At 48.0% G+C, this 18,245-nt stretch overlaps 1 protein-coding gene across 1 annotated transcript; it reads right to left on the bottom strand.

Annotated features, from left to right (window-relative positions):
• Positions 1-3,632: 3,632 nt before the first annotated feature.
• Positions 3,633-18,245, bottom strand: Mlec (malectin). Its single transcript, XM_038344717.2, has 5 exons — positions 17,865-18,245; positions 10,972-11,150; positions 10,326-10,502; positions 10,187-10,244; positions 3,633-8,932 (listed from the first exon to the last, which is right to left on the bottom strand). The coding sequence occupies exons 1-5, from the start codon at positions 18,088-18,090 to the stop codon at positions 8,703-8,705; spliced, it is 870 nt and encodes a 289-aa protein (XP_038200645.1). The 5' UTR covers positions 18,091-18,245; the 3' UTR covers positions 3,633-8,702.

Below are 18,245 nucleotides of genomic sequence, written 5' to 3'. Positions count from 1 at the left end.
CCAGCTGTCTTCCTCAATCTTGCTTCACCTTATTTTCTGAGTCAGGGTCTTCCACTGACTCTGGAACACAGCATTTCAGCTCCACTAGCTGACAGCAGCCCCCAGCACACCAGCCCGCTCCAGCGGCTCCTCGCTTTCCACAGGATTCTGGGGATCCTGTGCTTCCTCTGTGAACCCTTCACCCATGGGGCCGCCTCCTCAGGCCACAAAGTCTTAGAAGGTTACTTTCAGCCGGGTATGGTGGCATACACCTTTAATCCCAGGACTCAGAATGCAGAGGCAGATGGAAAAGAAAAAAAAGTTTACTTTCTTTTTAATTTTTTTGGTATGTGGATATTTGCCTGTGTGTTTGTGTACCACTTGCATGTCTGGTGCCAGAGAGGCCAGAAGGAGGAACCAGATCCCATGGAACTAGAGCTGCAGACAGCTGCAGACAGCTGCAGACAGCTGTGAGCTGCCGTGCGGGTGCTGGGGACTGTGCCCTCTGGAAGGGCAGCAAGCACTCCTAACCTCTGAATCATCTCCCCAGTCAAGGGCACCTTTTTTTTTTTCCAAGGCAGAGGGTTTTTTGTTTTGTTTTGTTTTTGTAGCCTCAGCTGTCCTCAGACTTGTTCTGTAGACCAGGCTGACCTTGAATTCAGAGATCTGCCTGTGTAGGCCACCCGCAAGCTAGGGTTAAAGATGTGCGTCACCACCCCTGGCCCAAGGTTACTCTCTCTCTCTCTCTCTCTCTCTCTCTCTCTCTCTCTCTCTCTCTCTCTCTCTCTCTCTCTCTCTCCCCCTCCCTCCCTCCCTCCTTCCTTTCTTTCTTTATATGGTTTTTGCCTGCATATACTCTGTGTGAGGGTATTGGATCCCCTAGTACTAAAATTACAGACAGCTATGAGCTTCCATGTGGGTGCTGGGAATTGAACCCAGGTCCTCTGGAAGAACATCCAATGCTCTTAAACCACTGAGCCACCTCTCCAGCCCAAGATTACTTTTTTATGGCGAAAAAGAATATATTTTCCTGTACTTTGGAGGCAGAGGCAAGATTGCTGAGAATTTGAGGCTAGCCATAGCTATACAGTGAGTTCCAGGTTAGCCTGGACTACAGAATATAACTCTCAACAAAACAAAACACACACACACACACACACACACACAACACACACACACACACACACACACCACACAGACACATCTCCACGGGACCATAACTTTTATGGTTTAAAAATTATATTAGTATGCTGGGCAGGAGTGGTACACGCCTTTAATACCAGCACTCAGGAGGCAGAGGCAGGTAGATCTCAAAGTTCGAGACTGGTCTGGTCTACAGAGCGAGTTCCAAAACAGTCAGGGCTACACAGAGAAACCATCTTGAAAAACAAAAAACAAAGAAAATTGTGTGTGCCCATATGCACAGACATCTTACAGCACGTGCATACTAGTCTGTCTGCTGGGATTAAGGTGTGTGTCGTGGCTGCCTGGTCTGTGAAGCTGGCCAGTGTGGCTGCTTTACTTTCCTCATCCTCAGGCAGGTTTTGTTGATTATGGCAGGCACTTTATCATGGCATTAAAGTACAGGTTTGGGGTGGGCACTTGAGAGGTGAGGGCAGGAAGATCACAAGTTCAAGGCCAGCCTAGGCTATACAGCTAAATTTTTTGTCTCAAATAGTTATAAAGTCCAGGTCTTAGAAGCAGTTATAGCAGCTGTGGGACTTCTGGGTAGGTCATTCCTCCATTCCTCTCCTGAATCTGAGTCCACAGTTGCCAGGCTATGTAGCTATGTAGACCAGGCTGACTTCGAACTTTGAATTTAAAGATCCATTCACTTGCCTCTGCCTCCCAAGTGCTGGGATTAAAGGCTTGTGCCACTACTCAGCCTCTGACAATTTTTAGTACGAGGCCTGAGCCAGAGAGGAGGGGGGTTTACTTTTTGTTACTACTGCATGTGGCTAAGAACAAACAAAATTAAGACTCTTAGGACTGCCAACTACAGAGCCTCCGTGTTCTGCCCCTTTTGTCTTGACTCCTCTTTGTTGCTACAAGAAACTTCCCAGTGTTAGAATATTAACTCTCCCTCTGGAGGATGGGGTGGGGGTGAGGTGTGTTAGTATGGAGGAAGGTCTGACACACAGGCTCCAGCCAACCGGGAGCCTGATTTCCTAAGTAAGATTAATATCTAGACCCACAGAGTGGTCCAACCCAACAGTGGCACTTGGCCCAAGATCTTCTGTCAGACAATTTCCCTCCCTGTTAAGTCCCGAGAGCGGTGTTTTTTCAGGTCCCATCCCCATTTGGCAGGTCACTCTTGTTACAGCACTTAAATAGCAACACCTCTGAATTATTTACCTCTGAATTAGTGAGAACCCTCCCTACCTTTGAGTAGGCTCAGCCAGAGTCTCCATGGGCCCTAGGAACAGACTCCATCAACACTATCTTTATTCTTAGAGCAGGGTACAGAATTCTGCCATTGAAAGGATAACCCAGCAGGCAGGACAAACTCCTCCTCCACCACACAAAGCCAGAAACTTCCATTTCTGTTAGGAGAAACAGAAGGCATTGGAGAGTCATCATGCAGGACTAGGCATGGCTGCCACACTTTTAACCCCAGCACTCAGGAAACAGAGGCAGGCAGAGGTCAGTCTAGTCTCAGTTAGCCAGGGTACATGGCTAACTGATATAAAAGTAAATAAAACAGTCAAGAGTCCTGTTGGTTTTTGTTTGTGCTTGGCATTGTGTCCAGCCCATTTAAAGGCTCACTTGGGGATCCAGCTATAATTAGTATAACCCAAAAGAAGAGTATGGGCACTGATGGCAGATAAGACTGGGTCTAAGCCACACTCGAGCATCTGCTCAGCCTGAGGCGAACTACTGACATTCTGAGTGCCTTGTACTATAGCTGTAAAACACAGCTGCTAAGTTTTAGTGAGGGGAAAATAACAACAAACCCTTCCCATATTCTGGTCTTCCACCTGCAAGAGAAATATCCTTTCGCTTCACTTGTCGGTCACCTCCCAACAGAGGGTACAGGACAAGGAGTAAACACAGCTGAAGGACTGTGTGCCAAGTCAGGACTGGGTATTGCGGTCAGATTCAAACAGAACACACTAACTTGATTTTTCCTGAAGTGCACTGCTGGTTGAGGCAGTCAGGCCAAGAATTATTATGTAGTGGGAGTGGGGAAGCATGTGCAGGTCTGTGTTTGGAGGTCAGATGACAACCTGTGGGAACACTGCTTTTCTCCTTCGCCATGCAGGCTCCAGGATCTGAGTCGAGCCATTCGGCTTGGTGGCATTTTACTTGCTGAGCCATCTACCAGCCCCAGCCCGAGAATATCATTCCCTTAATCTTACTTGGTCTCCCTTCCCTTTCCCCATATTACCTTCTATTATAATTTGGGGGGGGGGGATACATTTACCTATCTACTGGGGAGGTGCCACAGCATATGTGCAGAGGTCCCTTCCACACTCTAGGGATCAAACTCAGGTTATCATTTTGGTGGCAGCTGAACCATCTCCCTGGTCTTAGGGGTGGGGCCGGAGTATGGCCTGAACTCCCTGATCCTCCCGAGGGCTGGGACGAGAAGCGTGTGCTGCCACAGCACTGCCATCATGTTTCTGAGTTAAAATCCAATCTCAGCACCGAGCATCACTGCAAATTGTTTATTAAAACACAAAGCAATGGACAGTGAAAACATCCTGATTTTTTTAAACTTTTTGGTGGGAGTAGGGTGGGGCATGGAAGGGCAGAGACTGATGGAGACAGCCCAGAAGGAAAGACAGCTCTATCCACCCCTACTGCTTTCCTGGCCAGCAGGTTCAAAGCCCCTCGAGTACACCTTGGTGTGCACTGCTGTAAATGCATGGTGTGGCCACAGAGTCAGCCTGCCCTCGCAGGGAAAGATGGGAAGGAACAGGAGCTACAGGAGCTACTAAGGATTTGATGCTTTTTCTCCAATACTTAGTTTCACACAAAGCAGCCAGGTTCAATACTGAGCAGCAGGGCTAGTTTCCTAACAAGCCAGGTTGGGCCAACAGTGGCTGAAGAGACTGCCTTGAGCTTAGAATGGATAACCATCCTATCCCAGGGGGACTTTGTGGAAAGGCAATGTTCTTTAACTCCAACAAAGGAACTAATCCAGGGTCAAATTTCTTTTCATTCCCTGGATCGTGGCACACCAGGGAAGAGCAGAGTCAAGAACGTCTCTTTTCCTGATTTTGCCACGACATCTCTCCTTGCCAAGTCTCCCCTCCCACCTGGCACCTCAGCTCTCCTTTCCTGACAGTTGTCCTTTGAAAGGACGGAAAGCACACTTCAGTTTGTTGTTGTTTTTCCTCATACCGAAATAAAGCACTAAGCTCAAAATAGAGGTGAGGATGGAGTTCTGCTTCTCCCAATGCTATGTGCTCCCATCGCACAAGACTGCCTGGAAGCAAGCGTGCCAAGGCCCTCTCTGCCAACTTTAACAGGCACTACTGTTTCCCTGGCTGCCAGCACAATCGCAGCCCCTTGTTTTTACACTCCTGAGAGGAACCCATCCCAAGAGATCCACTCTGTTCTTTTCCTGCCAACCGAGTCAGCCCCCAAATCTGCTCTTAGCAAGATGATCTCACCACCCAGAGCAAATGAAGCAAAAGCAGGTGGGGAAGGACAGACCAGATCGGCAACAAGCCACACACGTACAAAGAAACCAGGCCTCCCTAGGCAGCTGACCACCAGTGCCAAGGTAGTCTTCTATCATTATGAAGAAATCTAGCCCTTGCCTGAGGAGAAGTCCAAACACAGAGAGTTTTAGCTCCAGTTGGAAGAGAAAGTCACCCTGAGCTCTCTGGTGTGAGCAGTAAGGCTTCTTTGCAATTTTCTTAGCACACTCTGATCCCTAATTACATCTTCCCTAGAAGAGAGGCCGAATTCTTCTGCGATCTCCGAGTAGATCCTAGGTGTCTGTGGTTTTGCTCCTGTGTGTGTACTCTCAGTCAGTCTTACCTGAGAGTCGCCTTCTTCAGAGGCCACAACAGGAGGCCCAAAGTAGCCTCCCTAGCTTTGTCTTTTAATAGCAGGAGCATCTGTTAGTCTCTCACTTGAGAAAGCTCACCTGTTCTCCTAGGTCCTTATAGTCACAGAGAAGTGTCAAATGTGGTGGCCACAATTCCATTAAGGTTCCTCAAGGCAAGAAGACACTGAAATAATGTCTGCGTAGGCCAGCAAGAAGAGGGAGAGATAGGGAAACAGCCCCATGGCAAGGGCTGTAGGACCCCTGCCCAGGCCTGAATCTATAGAGGGTTAGGGATGCCCACCTGACTCAGAGCAGGGGAGAAAAAGGCACTGTGCTGACCGGGGTGGGTCCTTCCCCAGTTTGCAGGGAGGGAGAGAACCTACTGATGCCTCCCTGGACTTCTCCAGATGAGCCAGTTTCTAAGGAGGGGATCTGAGTGCTAAAAGAAAGGGTACTGCTGCCATTTTCTCAGATTCTAAGCTAAGAGTCTAGACCAGGGCCAGGCCTTCCCAGGAGAGGCTGGGGACAGAACAAGAGAAATTCCTTAAAACAGAAGCTTCTCAACAAAAGCAAAGGAGTCAGACCACAGCTCTGAGACTGCTCCAGGCACAGATCACGGGCATCAGACAACGCAAACTACCCACCTCCTCAAGGCTCACTCACATGACCCTGGGATCTCCTGGTCAGCAGGAGCAAGAAAACAAGGCCACGTCTTTAATGAACAGGCGGCCCTTCTGACACCATGGGTTTGTGAAGACTATCTTTTAACCACCAGAACTGTGGGTATCCACTGAGCAGCTTCTCATTAGAAGTGGAGACTTTCCAGAAGAATAGAGTTGATTTGGGAGACATGAATCCCACAAATCAGTTATTGGCACAATGTTTAAGATAGTTTGAAGACCTGAAGCAACTCAGAGGCCAGCTGGCCTGACTAAACCACACTGGACCTGCAGGCTCTACCCAGCTGCCCTTGCTTGCTCCTCTCACAAATGTTAAGAGGACCACCCTTTGGGCAAAAAGAAGCTGTCTGTCCTTATCTTTACCTCTGCCAGCTGGACTAGTGGACTCTAAAACCCTGGGTCAGACTATAGCTCAAACAGAAAACCTGGGCCTCTCCTGTCCAACTCTCTAAGTGGTACCACTCACAGCATCCAATCCCAGGCACACTCCTTGCACTATCTCAAAACACAGAGAAGGGAACAGTGCAAAAAGCAAGATGAACAATGGAGTAATTCTTGACACATACAATACAAAAATAAAAATAAAGCATGACCCCACCCAATCCCTTTAACCTAAACCTCATGTACCTACATCATCTTTGAGGAGGGGGTAAAAGCTTTCAAGTTCAACATTAAGAGCTGGCTGTGGCCAGCCCTAAGCAGCTCTTAGTAGCTGGGCAGGCTTGGCTCAGGGGACTCTACCCCAGCCCCCACCATATTCCTTCTCTGCTGTTTCCTCACTTCCCTTTTAGTTTTTGTTAGCTACAGAAAGATGTTCCTTCCGTTTGGACAAACTAGAGAGGAAAGCACCCGTCCCCATCCCTACGGGAAGGGGTGGGCTTGGAAACAGAGGCAGAAGTAGAGCTGCTTGGCTTACAGTACCATTAGGAAATGGCCCCAGGAGTCAGGGTTTCCTTCTGAGGCTCTGAGTCACCAAAGGGATGAGTCGGGGTGAGGAGGCAGGACCCCCCACCCTTTCTCAGAGACCCAGGCAAACAAGGCAACATGGAGGCTGCTGTTCTCCTTCTTTTTGTTTAATCTGCTGACAGTGGCCCACAGGTTTACAAATAGTGATGGACCAGGAACCAAAGTCACTGTCAGAAGCCCAATTAGTCAGGACATACGTTGCTCTAAGCAGTTGGTCCCCAAGACCATAGCAGTACCTCATCCTGTAGAATGACTTTTGGAAGCACTCCAGGAAGTGCTCCTGACAGCAACCTCAGGCCATAGCCACTCAGCTGCCAACTCAGTACCCTAGGGCAAGCCTAAGCCACAGAGAAAATAATAGTTCTCAAATGGCTAGATGCTGGCCTGGAGTCATCATTAGGAGCCAAAGTAAGGATATGAGCCCAAGAGTTAGTTACTTTGTCACATAGTTCAAATATCTGATAAGGCAGACTCAAAATTTAAACACATTCTAGAAATATGGGCCTGGCCTGAGATTCTATACTGCTCCAACTCACAAATCCTGCTGCCTCTGACCTAGAAAAATCCCTTTTAGTTTAGCGGGTTGTCCTCACTGCTGTCAACCGACAAAGAGATGAAGGTGATCAAAAGTTGGGGAACAAGGAAACGTCATCCCTTACAGAGTGTTTACTGGGAATCTGAGACAGACACTTTGATGCTAAAGTTAGACATTCAGAGCCTCCAGAACCATGGCTGACTAGAAGTCTTTCAGTCCCAGGCAAGAAGATCTTGACTGCTACTTGCTAGGTGGCTGAAAGGGTGGTAAAGCATCGATTACGATCAATGAGGAAAACAGCTGGGCTGGTGCAGCCAGTCTTGGTTCTTTGGGGTGACTCTGGGCATAAACCCAAACTAGCTGAAGTAGGAAAGAAGACACAGGGATAAATGAACATTATCAAATTCTGGACATTCTGAACAGTGGTCAGTCACTTACAGGGCTCAAGTCTCTGAGGTTGCGAACATAAGCCTTTTCTAATCCAAAGACCAGAAGAGACTGTTAAGGTCAAGTGTTCTGCTGCTGCAGGCTGGAAAGCATCCCTGTCCCCTGGCAGCAAGGCCCTAGGGAGGGGCCAGTAAGAGCTGCTGGGTCAGGTCCTCCTGGCTGCTGGCTCAGGGATTCAGGGAAGGAGGTACCAACAAGGTGAGGTGGTGGAGGGTAAGACACTCAAGCAAACAGAACTCTAGTCTTCAGTCTCCTGCCCATTTCGACAATAACTCAGCTCTATAGTTGAGAGTGAGAACTGGGAAGAGATTTCAAATGAACCAGAGTAAGAGAAAAATCAAGAAGAAATCAAGTCCTCAACAGGCACTGAAAACAAAATGATCTGTTGTGGCAACAAGTTGTAGGCAATTTGAGGACCTGACACACACTAGTCGTCTTGGATACCAGACAGTCCTCTAACTGGCACACGTCAAGGAGATGAGAAACGACAATGAAGAAACTGAGGTGGAGCCATCAAAAGATTAACCCAGAAAGATTTCCAAGTAAAGAAGCGCTCACTCTTTTCCAATTCTTCCCCTTTTCCTTTGTCTTTACCATCCAACTTATTTACCTCCACATACATACTTTGAATACCATGACTTCTGAAATCACATCAGATATAAATTCAGAACACAATCAACTCCCAGTATGGTTATAACTTTCCAGGTTATATGACATTTTCCTGCTCTTAATGTCTAACCTAAAAAACAACAACCATGACTGCTCTGAGTTCAGAGTCCTTCCTACTAGGTATGTAAAAAGGATCCTTGGAGAGGAAGGATCCACTCACCTACGTACCCCAGAGAAAAAGAAAGCTGGGGCCAGCCACAAAGAGTACGACTGAGCAGCTCTGGGACCAGTGGTAGGTGGGGCTGTTCCCCACTCATTCTGCTTCTTCTAATCTCTTTTCATTTGTGTGTGTGTGTGTGTGTGCGTGTGTGTATGTGTTTTGTTTTGTTTGTTTTTCGTTTTGCTAAACACTGTCAATACAGAAACCACCATGTTTGGTTTCCTTCCCATTCCCCACCACTCTGCTGAGGATGGCCATTTGTTCTCACAACCGGCAGAGGCAGAAGAGGGTTGGAATGAACACTCCGAAGGCCACCAGAATGGGAAACATGAGGCTGCTGTTGTCCGAGGCATAGGGGTTAGGTGTGCGAGGGCCTGACTGCACCCTGTTCTTGTTGGTCTGTCTTTTGAGATTAGACCCCTCATCATATTCTTCTTCTTCTTCCTCTTCTTCTTTCTTCTCCAATCCTGGATGAGGCTGTAGTTTGGGTACATCTAAAAGAAAAAAAAATACCTTTTAAGTATACTAAGACCCACAGCATCTATGAGATCATTCAAAGCAATGAATGAGCCACAGAAGACAGATCCCTGTGACCTCGGCAGGGTCCGCACAGGAAGGAGCAGAAACTGTCTCTAACCTAAACAGCAGAACACAGGCACCATAGTCATATTCAGGTTTAACTAAAAAAGTAATACAGGGCCTTCCCCACAGGGAGCCTATCTCCCTCTCCTGTCTCACTTCAAAGCTCCATGAGGTCCACACTAGGTATGGTCAGTGACCTAACATCTAAAACTTATTTCAGACCCTTTCTTCCTTCTCTAAGCCACTGAAGGACTGACCCACCAGGCTTTGGCTCCAGTACTGATTCCTCCTAAGGAGCTCAAATGGTCCCGGGGTAAAGTATCACCTTCCTAGAAGTCACACCAGCCCTAGGGAGTGGGGTGAGTATGTTAAAAGGATAGCTCCATGGTTAAAACACTGCTCCTCTTGCAGAAGACCAGGGTTCAGTTCCCAGCACCACATGGTGACTCATAGCTATTCATAACTACAATTCCAATTTCTCTTCTGAGCTCTAAGAACACTGCACACATGAGATGCATATATAACAAACACACAGAAAAAACACTCACACACATTAAAAAAAGTCTAAAAAAATAAAGAAGACTTTCTATATATTCAAGAAGAAAAACAGCACAGGGAAAAGATGGGGAAGAAAAATGAGTAAGATACAAACTTTCTCTGCAAAAATCAGCCCGAGAGGCTGATGGCCAGGGTAACCTAAATCCTGAGCATGAAATATATAGAGCTAAGCTCCAAGGCCAAGGAAACGTTAACAAATTAACTTTATTTAAGCATAGTGGAGCAATACACACCAACATCCAAAGGGACTCCTACTTTTATCTTTTTCTCCAAAAGACTAGAGACTACTCCCTAAATATTCTCTCTCTCTCTCTCTCTCTCTCTATCTGTGTGTGTGTGTGTGTGCGCGCGCGCGCGCACGTGTGTGCGCGCGTGTGTGAAAGGCCAACAGTTGATTAAACAGTAGCAGGAAGAAATGAACACAGATCTGACTTTAATCCTTGTAGTCACAATCATGCAATACTTTGTCCTTAGCCACCTGACTCTGCATTCCCTATAATTTGGCTTTCAATATTTCCAAAATAATGACCAGCTAAACTATCTCAAGCCTTCCTCAATCATATCCTTTAGCACAAGTCAAGAAGCAGAAGGTAAAAATTCTCACTTACCATCCACTGTCCCAGCCATGATGTAGAGTGCACAGACTTTGGGATTGTCATAGTACCCCTAGGAAATGGAAAAGCACAGTCAGCCATGTGGCAGCAAACATCATCCCGTCCCTCAGATGTCTAGCACAGGGACTGTTACCTTGACAAACTCAATGTAGAGCTTCCCTGTAAAGGTAGACACCTCCCCGTGGACACTCAGCTTCCCCTTCCTGATGCTCATGGGGATGATTTCATCATGAGCTGTGCTGTGCCCAACACGATCAAAGATGTCTAAGTCCTTCACCACAACATGGCCATTTAATCGGACATCAAATACCTTTCAGAATTAGGAGAAAAAAAATGTCAACATCATCAGCTCACATCCCTTTAGGAATTAGACATTATGCACCTGCTTGGCTTTCATAAGTTATGGCTCTGGATATACTCCAAGGTAACTGCAGTCCTTCACCTGAGCCAAGCCAAAATCATGGTTCTTTACTGCATCATGGGGAAAAGGAGGCACTGATAGGAGAGCGCCAGGGAAAGAGGGCATTAAGGAGGGAATCCAGGGGGAAGTAAGCAGAAGGCTCCTAAAAGGATCAATTTTGTTACCAATCCAAGACAGGTAACAGCCAATGGGCAAGGGGACACAACTTCTGTAGGGTGGGAGAATCCAACTTTCCCTCAGAGCTCATTGTTCCTCCCTTCTGAGAAGGTTCACAGGCCTCTGCTCTGGCGTCAGAGTACCCAACTGCTCAAAAGCAGCAATGAGCCACTGGTCAAGCAGGGGCCTGAGCACACCTCACCTTCTGCTGAGACTGTGCAAAATAGACCTCAGCAAATTTCAACACCAGCACGTAGTCCCCCTCTTCCTTGATGGGTACTTCGTAGCCAAAGGTCTCCTCATTGTACCGCTCTGTTTGATACAGAATCTGGTCCTCAGGGTTGGAACGCAGGATGGGCAGTTTCATGCCATAGTCTGAGGCTGGGGACAAACACAAAGAGAAAGACATAGAGTGGAGATCCCCCAGAATCACCAGAGGCATGGCGTTTCCAGAGCAAAGCTTACTAGGAACTCTCCACTCTCCCAGTGCAAGGCGCTCTCCCTTTGCACCTGGTTCCAAAGTGTTAACACAAAGACAAGAATCAGACAGCTATTGACACAGAAGAGTAACATTAAAGAAACTAAACAGCAATCACCCCAAGACTCCACAGCACACTAAAATCACTTCCCGCGCCTGCTGGAAAAGGACAGAGACGAATGAATCTGTTTAAAGAGAATGAAATGCTGTAAAGTTCCCCGAGAAGGAGACCTTCAGAGAACACTTCCTGAATCCAGGGGACACCAGCAACTCTAACCAGCTCAAGCGCGTTTGTCTCAGTTTAAACCAAACAAGTCCTCTGGCCAGGAAAGTCATTCTTCATTGTCTTTGCTATAAATAACATACCAGCTGTACTTTTTTTGGTCTTTTCCAGAATTTTTATTCAAAAATTCCTAAGCTGGCAAAGAAAAAAGGTTCACAAGAGAGGGGAGGGGGTGCTCTGCAACTTCCTCTTGACACAACTACCTTACTTCCCAGAGCACCAGCTCAGCAGCCACTTGGTGCAGTTCCCAAAGAAATGAGACTAAAGTACAGCAGCAGCCACACCAGCCAGGCTTGCCGAGGACCACTGCATCCTGTACAACAGTCTGCCTCAAGATGCTCAAGTCTCAAGAAGCCACCTTTCCACTTCACAGACTGACAGGGTAAAGGAAACCCTCTCCAGCTCAGTCCACTTGGTGACGAATTGTAAATGAATGTTTTTCCACATAACAAACTAGAGTCTTTCCATAGATAGACCACCCTCCAGTCCCAAGAGATGAATACTCATGCATCCTGAGGAGAACAATTGGGTTCGTTTAGCCTACACATACAATGAGACTTCCCAGAGTTCCATAAAATCTCCTTCCCAAATTACAGACAGCACGAACTAAATAAGATTGCCTTCTACTTGGATATGATGACCCTGAAGACATTCGGCAGCCAAATCCTCTGAGAGAGCTGAAGCGGCAGCCTTGGCCACACCACCCTGATCGTGTCTAAACTCATCTGACTCACTCCTAAGAGCTCTAGCCTCCAAATCACCATCATTTCAAAGGAGAAGACCCGACAAAAGGTGAAAGATGAACTAAAAGACCCAATGGCTAAGGTCAAGCCCTCAAAAAAATAAACATAACTGTTAACAGTTCCTGTAAGTGACATTAGCCTTGTGATCAGATGCACTCTTGAGACAATGGAACAGGAAACTCATTGTAGTTTTGTCTTCAGGCTCTTCTCCCAGTATCTCCTCAGGAAGTCAAAGCAGCACGGCTTACAAAGGATGTGGGGCTGGCTAACAGGCCCTAGCTCTTTTCCAAGCTCAAAAGCCCCAGGTCATACACCTATGAAACCTAAAAGGCCATTTGTCTTCCAACTGAGTGCTAAGGATTTCCTTCTCCCAGGAGGGCCAAGACTCTAGCAAACTTGGAACATTAGCTAGATTTCATTTATAGATCCACAGAAATTTTTGTACATGTGTGAACCTTTTTCCCCTCACTGAAGAGAAAACTTGAGAAGCTAACAGCAATGTTATCTGCAGCAGTCTCAGTTCCACAGCTCAGAAAACAGGCGTGTGAACAAGAATTAAACAATCTGGGGTCACCTTTACTTGCTTTCCCTTTAAGCCCCAAGTGGCTATCCTAAGAGAGCTGAGATAGAGTAGCAAAACAACAACAACAAAAAACCCAACTTTTCTTCCCTCCTTAGCATTTATATACTGACAGAAAAATGGGTTTTTTATTATTTATTTTTACTTCATGTGCACTGGTATTTTCACCTACTACTATGCCTGTATGTTGGCTCTCCTGGAACTGGAGTTACAGATAGTTGTGAGTTGCCATGTGTGTAATGGTCTGACCTCTCCCTTTAAGAGACACGCCCCACCTCCCTCAGCCACCACAGAGGCAGGCAGATCTTCCTTCTGCTTCCAGCCCAGCCTTTCTGTCTCCCAAAGAGGTAGCTTCTGCCTTGCTCCCTTCTCCCCGCCTCTCTGCTCTTCTCCCTTCTTCCCTCTCCCCTTCCCTTCCATAACGCACTAAACAAATATCCAACCTCACTCTGCATGGCATGCCTATCTGCCTGTCTCTCACCTGCCATGGCTGTGGCTCCTCATGGGACTGGCTTCCCCACCAAGCTTTCTCACCCACCATGCCTCTCCCTGTTGGGTCTCATGCCCCGCTGTCCACTGCCACCACTCGGGGACCTGCAGTGTTTCTGTTGCTGCACCCCTGGGGATCCGCAGCTTTTTACTTAAACCATTACAATGTGTGCTGTGAATTGAACCCAGGTCCTCAGCAAGAGCATCCAGTGTTCTTAACCACCGAGCCATCTCCCCAGCCCCCACAAAATGGGTTTCTTTAAGACAGAATGAAAGTACAGTCAGTACACTGCTCAAGTTGGCACAAAACAGCTCAGACAATTAACCAGAAAGGAAGGAGGCCAAAGGGCCGGCCTATGTTGTATTTGCTACTTCTGAGCTCTAAACAGAGCAGTCAGGCTCTTTGGAAATCTCAACCCAGTTTCAAAGTGAGATAGGCCTGGATTTGAACTCTGGCCCTGCCACCTACCACGTGATGCTGAACTAGTTGCCTCTTTTAGGTCCATTTCCTCAACTATAGATTAGGGCTATCACCCACTCCATAGAACTGTGGTGAGGATGAGACACCCATAAAAATCTTAGATTGCATGTGGAGACAAAGAAAATAACTATGCAGGAAGGCCTACTGAGCAGATACATACAGTTCAGACAGTGAGCACTAAACAGAGTACCTGGGGTGGACCCAGAAGACAAGGGAGACAAAGTGCTGTGAGCTGGAGGTCAGCCTGCTCTACAGAGTGGGTTTCAGGCAAGCAGGACGACATTGCGAGTTCCTGTCTTAAGAAAACGGATTAAAAGGAAAAGGAGGCAATGAAATGAATCAGAAAACTACAGTTGAGAGCACGAAAGCCAGAACGCGTTCAGGTAAGATCTACAGAAAGCGCAAGGACAGCACTTAGGAGGCTTAGGCAGGAGGGTTGGACCACAGAAAATGTTTCAAAACAAATAAATGGACTGCTTTTTCTAGGTTTTCTGATTATTCAATACTTTTTCTTAATCATTTCTTTTTCAAGTGAGGCTAGTTTCTAATGAATTATTCTGAATGACAGAGGTAAGGAGGCTCAGATAGAAACTCTACTTGCAAAGGGAGGGAGGCAGGAGAAGGGGCGGGAGGGGGACCTGTGGTTGGTATGTAAAATGAACAAAAAATAAAATAAAATAAAAAAAGAAGCTGAGAAAAAAAGTGTTTCTAGTACTTGAAACATTCCTGTTAAGATAGTATAGGAACCAAATTCTAAACAAGCAGAGCAGCAGTGGCCAAGGGACTCCCTCACACCCTCCACCAAGCTCTCGCCTCGAGGCCAAACCCTTAGACAGAAGGCAGCCCAAGAAAGGGTCTGCTTTAGGGTTAAACAAGTCACTTGACAGGCTCAGGTCACCTGACAGCTTTTTTCCCCTCTGGAGACACACTCTGACCTATTTTTGATTCCATGTAAAAGGTCATCAAGCAGGGAGAAAAAAGATAATGGTGCTTTACCCTCCTTAGGACGGCAGTGCAGCAGAGGTTCCTAACACGCGTGTGCTGCTGGGAAGGAAGACAGGCTGGGGCTGTAAGATCCAGCAGGGATCTCCTACGAAGAGAGACGTTCTCCTAAACCAAGCCAAGCTCTGTGCCCTTAGCTGAACAGTAAGGTTTACTCACCAAAGTTAACCAAATCAAGAACCTGGAAAGCCAGGCCTGGTGGTTTAAGCCTGGAATTCCAGCACTTGGGAGGTAAAGGCAGGACAATCAAGAGTTCAAGGTTATTCCAGGTTACATGGCAAGTTTGGGGCTAACCTGGGCAACACGAAATTCTGTCTCAAAACAAACCAACAACAAAAAAGCCACACACACTCCCCAGTACGTCACAGTACTTTCTATAGTGGTGATTCCATCTGTTGAATTGAAGCACAGAGATATACAGTGTCTTTTCCAGGCTGTGAACACTAGCTATCCTAAGGCAGAAATTAAATTCAATAAACATTATGAAGTGCCTTTGCATAAGCCACTGGGTGCCTAGGCCACTCAGTTACAAGAATGCGAAAATGTAGAGTAACAGCAAGTTCAAAAGCAGGCCAAACCTTGATCTGGACAAACCTGGCAACCTGGATTCATTCAGCAGAAAATGAACTCCCTCAGTGCCGCAAACAGTATTACCAGCATTTGGAGAGAAATGAGGCACACGGTGCCTCCTGCCATCGGGATAAACAGCTGCGTGAGACAAAGGTCTCTGGGTGCCTGGCACACCCTGACCCACAGAAGGAAAGCCAGGAGGCAGTGTGAACAGTTGCTCTCCCTACAGCGGAGCTCACTCCTCAGCACAGAAGCTTGAAAGCTGACTGCTGAGAGGAACCTAAACTTATCTGGTCTCAGACCTAATGCCAGGAAGCACTACTCCTGGGAACCTAGTGAGTACTAAAACCTACCGGCCCCACCCAGATGAGCAGACTGCCCTGGACAACAGGGGACCTTCAGTTTTACATTGCCCCAAATGCTAGTGTCCAAAAATGGGACCCCACTATGGAGTGTGGTGGGCCTCATGGAGTTGTATTTGCTACAGTTACTCCCCACCCCCCACCCCACCCCCAGAGGGCTCATGCAGAGAGCCTGCTGGCTGTTGACCTAAACCACCTGCAGCAGCCGCTTAAAAGCAGAATTTGGGCAAGAGCAGGTACCTAAGAACTGAACCCGGGGTCTTAGCTTTATCCTCTGTACTGGGCACCTAGTCAAACAATGGGTATCTGAATACAAGAAGCCATCTGCACAAGGCCCTTTCTATACCATTATCTCAAGAGGCAAGGTCCACCAACTGTCTTTTTCCTCAGGGGTTCCTTCCGCTCTGACCACAACCATGAAGAAACAGAACGGTCTACAACAGAGGTGCTATGAAGTCTGGCCTTGGCTGCCACAACTTGCAGCCCTGACTCAGCTGAAACCTGGTTCCTGGAACCTACATGCCAGGGCTAAACAAATTCCAGGACACAGACTTCAGAACACAGCCCAGTATGCCAAGACCCTCACATGTATGAAAGCAAAAACTTCTGTTTTTTGGTTTTGTTTTGTTTTTTTTTTTTTTGTTAAATAAGCTTTCACAATGTAGCCCTGGATTTCTAGACGACCTGGAACTCCCTATTTAGGCTGGCCTTCAACTCTCAGGGATCCTCCTGCTGCTGCCTCCCAAGTGCTGGGGTTACAGGCGTGAACCACCACACCGGGCTAACACACTCATGACTATCGTACACAGAAATTGGGACAAACAAAGCTGAACCCTTCAGTAAAGTCAAGAGCACACACTGAGGGAAAATACTGTCTCCTAGCTGTCTATAGGCATCATCAGCAGTTCGGTAGCCTCAACACCCAGCATATAGCATCAATTATCCAGAAATGACACAAGGAAATCCCCCACCCCACCTCTTTTTTTTTATATTAACGTTTTAAAAACCTTTCCGTGTATTGGTATTTTGCCTGCATGTATCTCTGTACACCACATGTGTGCCTGGTAACATGGAGGTCAGAAGGCAGCACTGGATCCCCAAACTGGAGTTACAGACCATGGTGAACCATCCTCTGGGCGCTGGGAATCAGACCCGGGTCCTCTGGAAGAGCAATCAGTGCTCCTAACCGCTGAGCCTTCTCTCCATCCTAGGAATTGTCTTCTTAAACCTGTTTTTCCATCCTACTTAAAGAAGAATCTGGAGCAGATTTCTCCAAAGAATGGATTGGGGTGACCTACAACGGGAGCGCCTGCTGCAGAAATCTGAGCCCCAGCTAAATAGGAGATAAAAGTTTATCGATTGGGTCTGGGCCTAGAAACCCGTATTGGCCTAGGAATTCTCATACTACCTCTGTAAAAAGCACTGCTGCTTAATCGGTTAAGTCTCGACTACTCTCTGCCTAAGCTGTAATCATACTTGTTGGGATCATCTGAGGGGCACTGGAACACTCAAATCTTACATAGGGTGAGCACCATCAGCCTCCCGCGCAGAACAGACTTCAATATACCAACACCCGACGGGTGGCAAACAAACTCCAAAAGCAGGCAGAGGAGGATGCCACAATCAAACTTTCCCGGACCATTCCCTCCGAAGACTCCCTGCTATTATTCTGGCTAGGAATCAAGCCCCACTCTTGGGAGAAAGGGCACGGAAAGCGGCCCATTTACGGTTGGGCAAGAATCTACAGGGAATGGCCGCGACAGAAGAGCCGTGGAATCAATCGATGACCCACAAGCTGCGAGGCCTCAGGTGCCAGGCAAAAGGCCACTTTTGTCTCTACTTTCCCAGCTTTGGGTGGGATGAGAGGCTGGGAAATGCAGGATGAGGAAGATCTAAATATAACTTCTCGCCAACTCTCTGCCTCGATGGCTCTTGCCAGCTTCGAGCCAGGGCTAGGCCCTGGGCACTACCAGGTCCCTGGGGGTCCTGCAGAGGGAAACTTCGCTCCGAGGCTGTGGTCAGCCGGCCGAAAGGAAGGGGCTCGGGGCCCTCGGCGGCGCCCTGCCTGCAGGCCCCGGATCCCACGGCTCGGCCGAGGGGCTCTCACCTCGGCCCACCCGGCCTTCCAGAGGGTCCTTGCGGAAGTGGATCCCGTGCACGTCCACATGCGCCTCGCCGCCCGCGTTGACTGCCCAAATGACGCTCTCTGGCAGCCCGGCCCCAGCGACTCCGACCACGCCGAAGCCCGGATCCCGGAGCTCCGGCAAGAGCAGCAGCAGCAGCAGTCGGAGAAGCGCCACAGCGGCCGCTGCAGCTGCCCGGGGCCCCAGCATGGCGGCCACCACTGCGGGGGCAGCCCCTGCCGACCCTCGTCCTCGGCCGGCCGCCAGGCCGCCCCCGACTCAGTAAAACAGCGCCACGGACCGTTCTGCTTCAGCAACCCGGGACATGTCGCTCTCGGGCCTCCTCCTCTGCCTCGGGTGCCGCC

The sequence above is a fragment of the Arvicola amphibius genome, chromosome 10 (genome assembly GCF_903992535.2).
Source record: "Arvicola amphibius chromosome 10, mArvAmp1.2, whole genome shotgun sequence".
Taxonomy (NCBI): domain Eukaryota; kingdom Metazoa; phylum Chordata; class Mammalia; order Rodentia; family Cricetidae; genus Arvicola; species Arvicola amphibius.
Note: the sequence above shows the minus strand (reverse complement) of the source record. Positions and strands in the feature narration are given on the sequence as shown.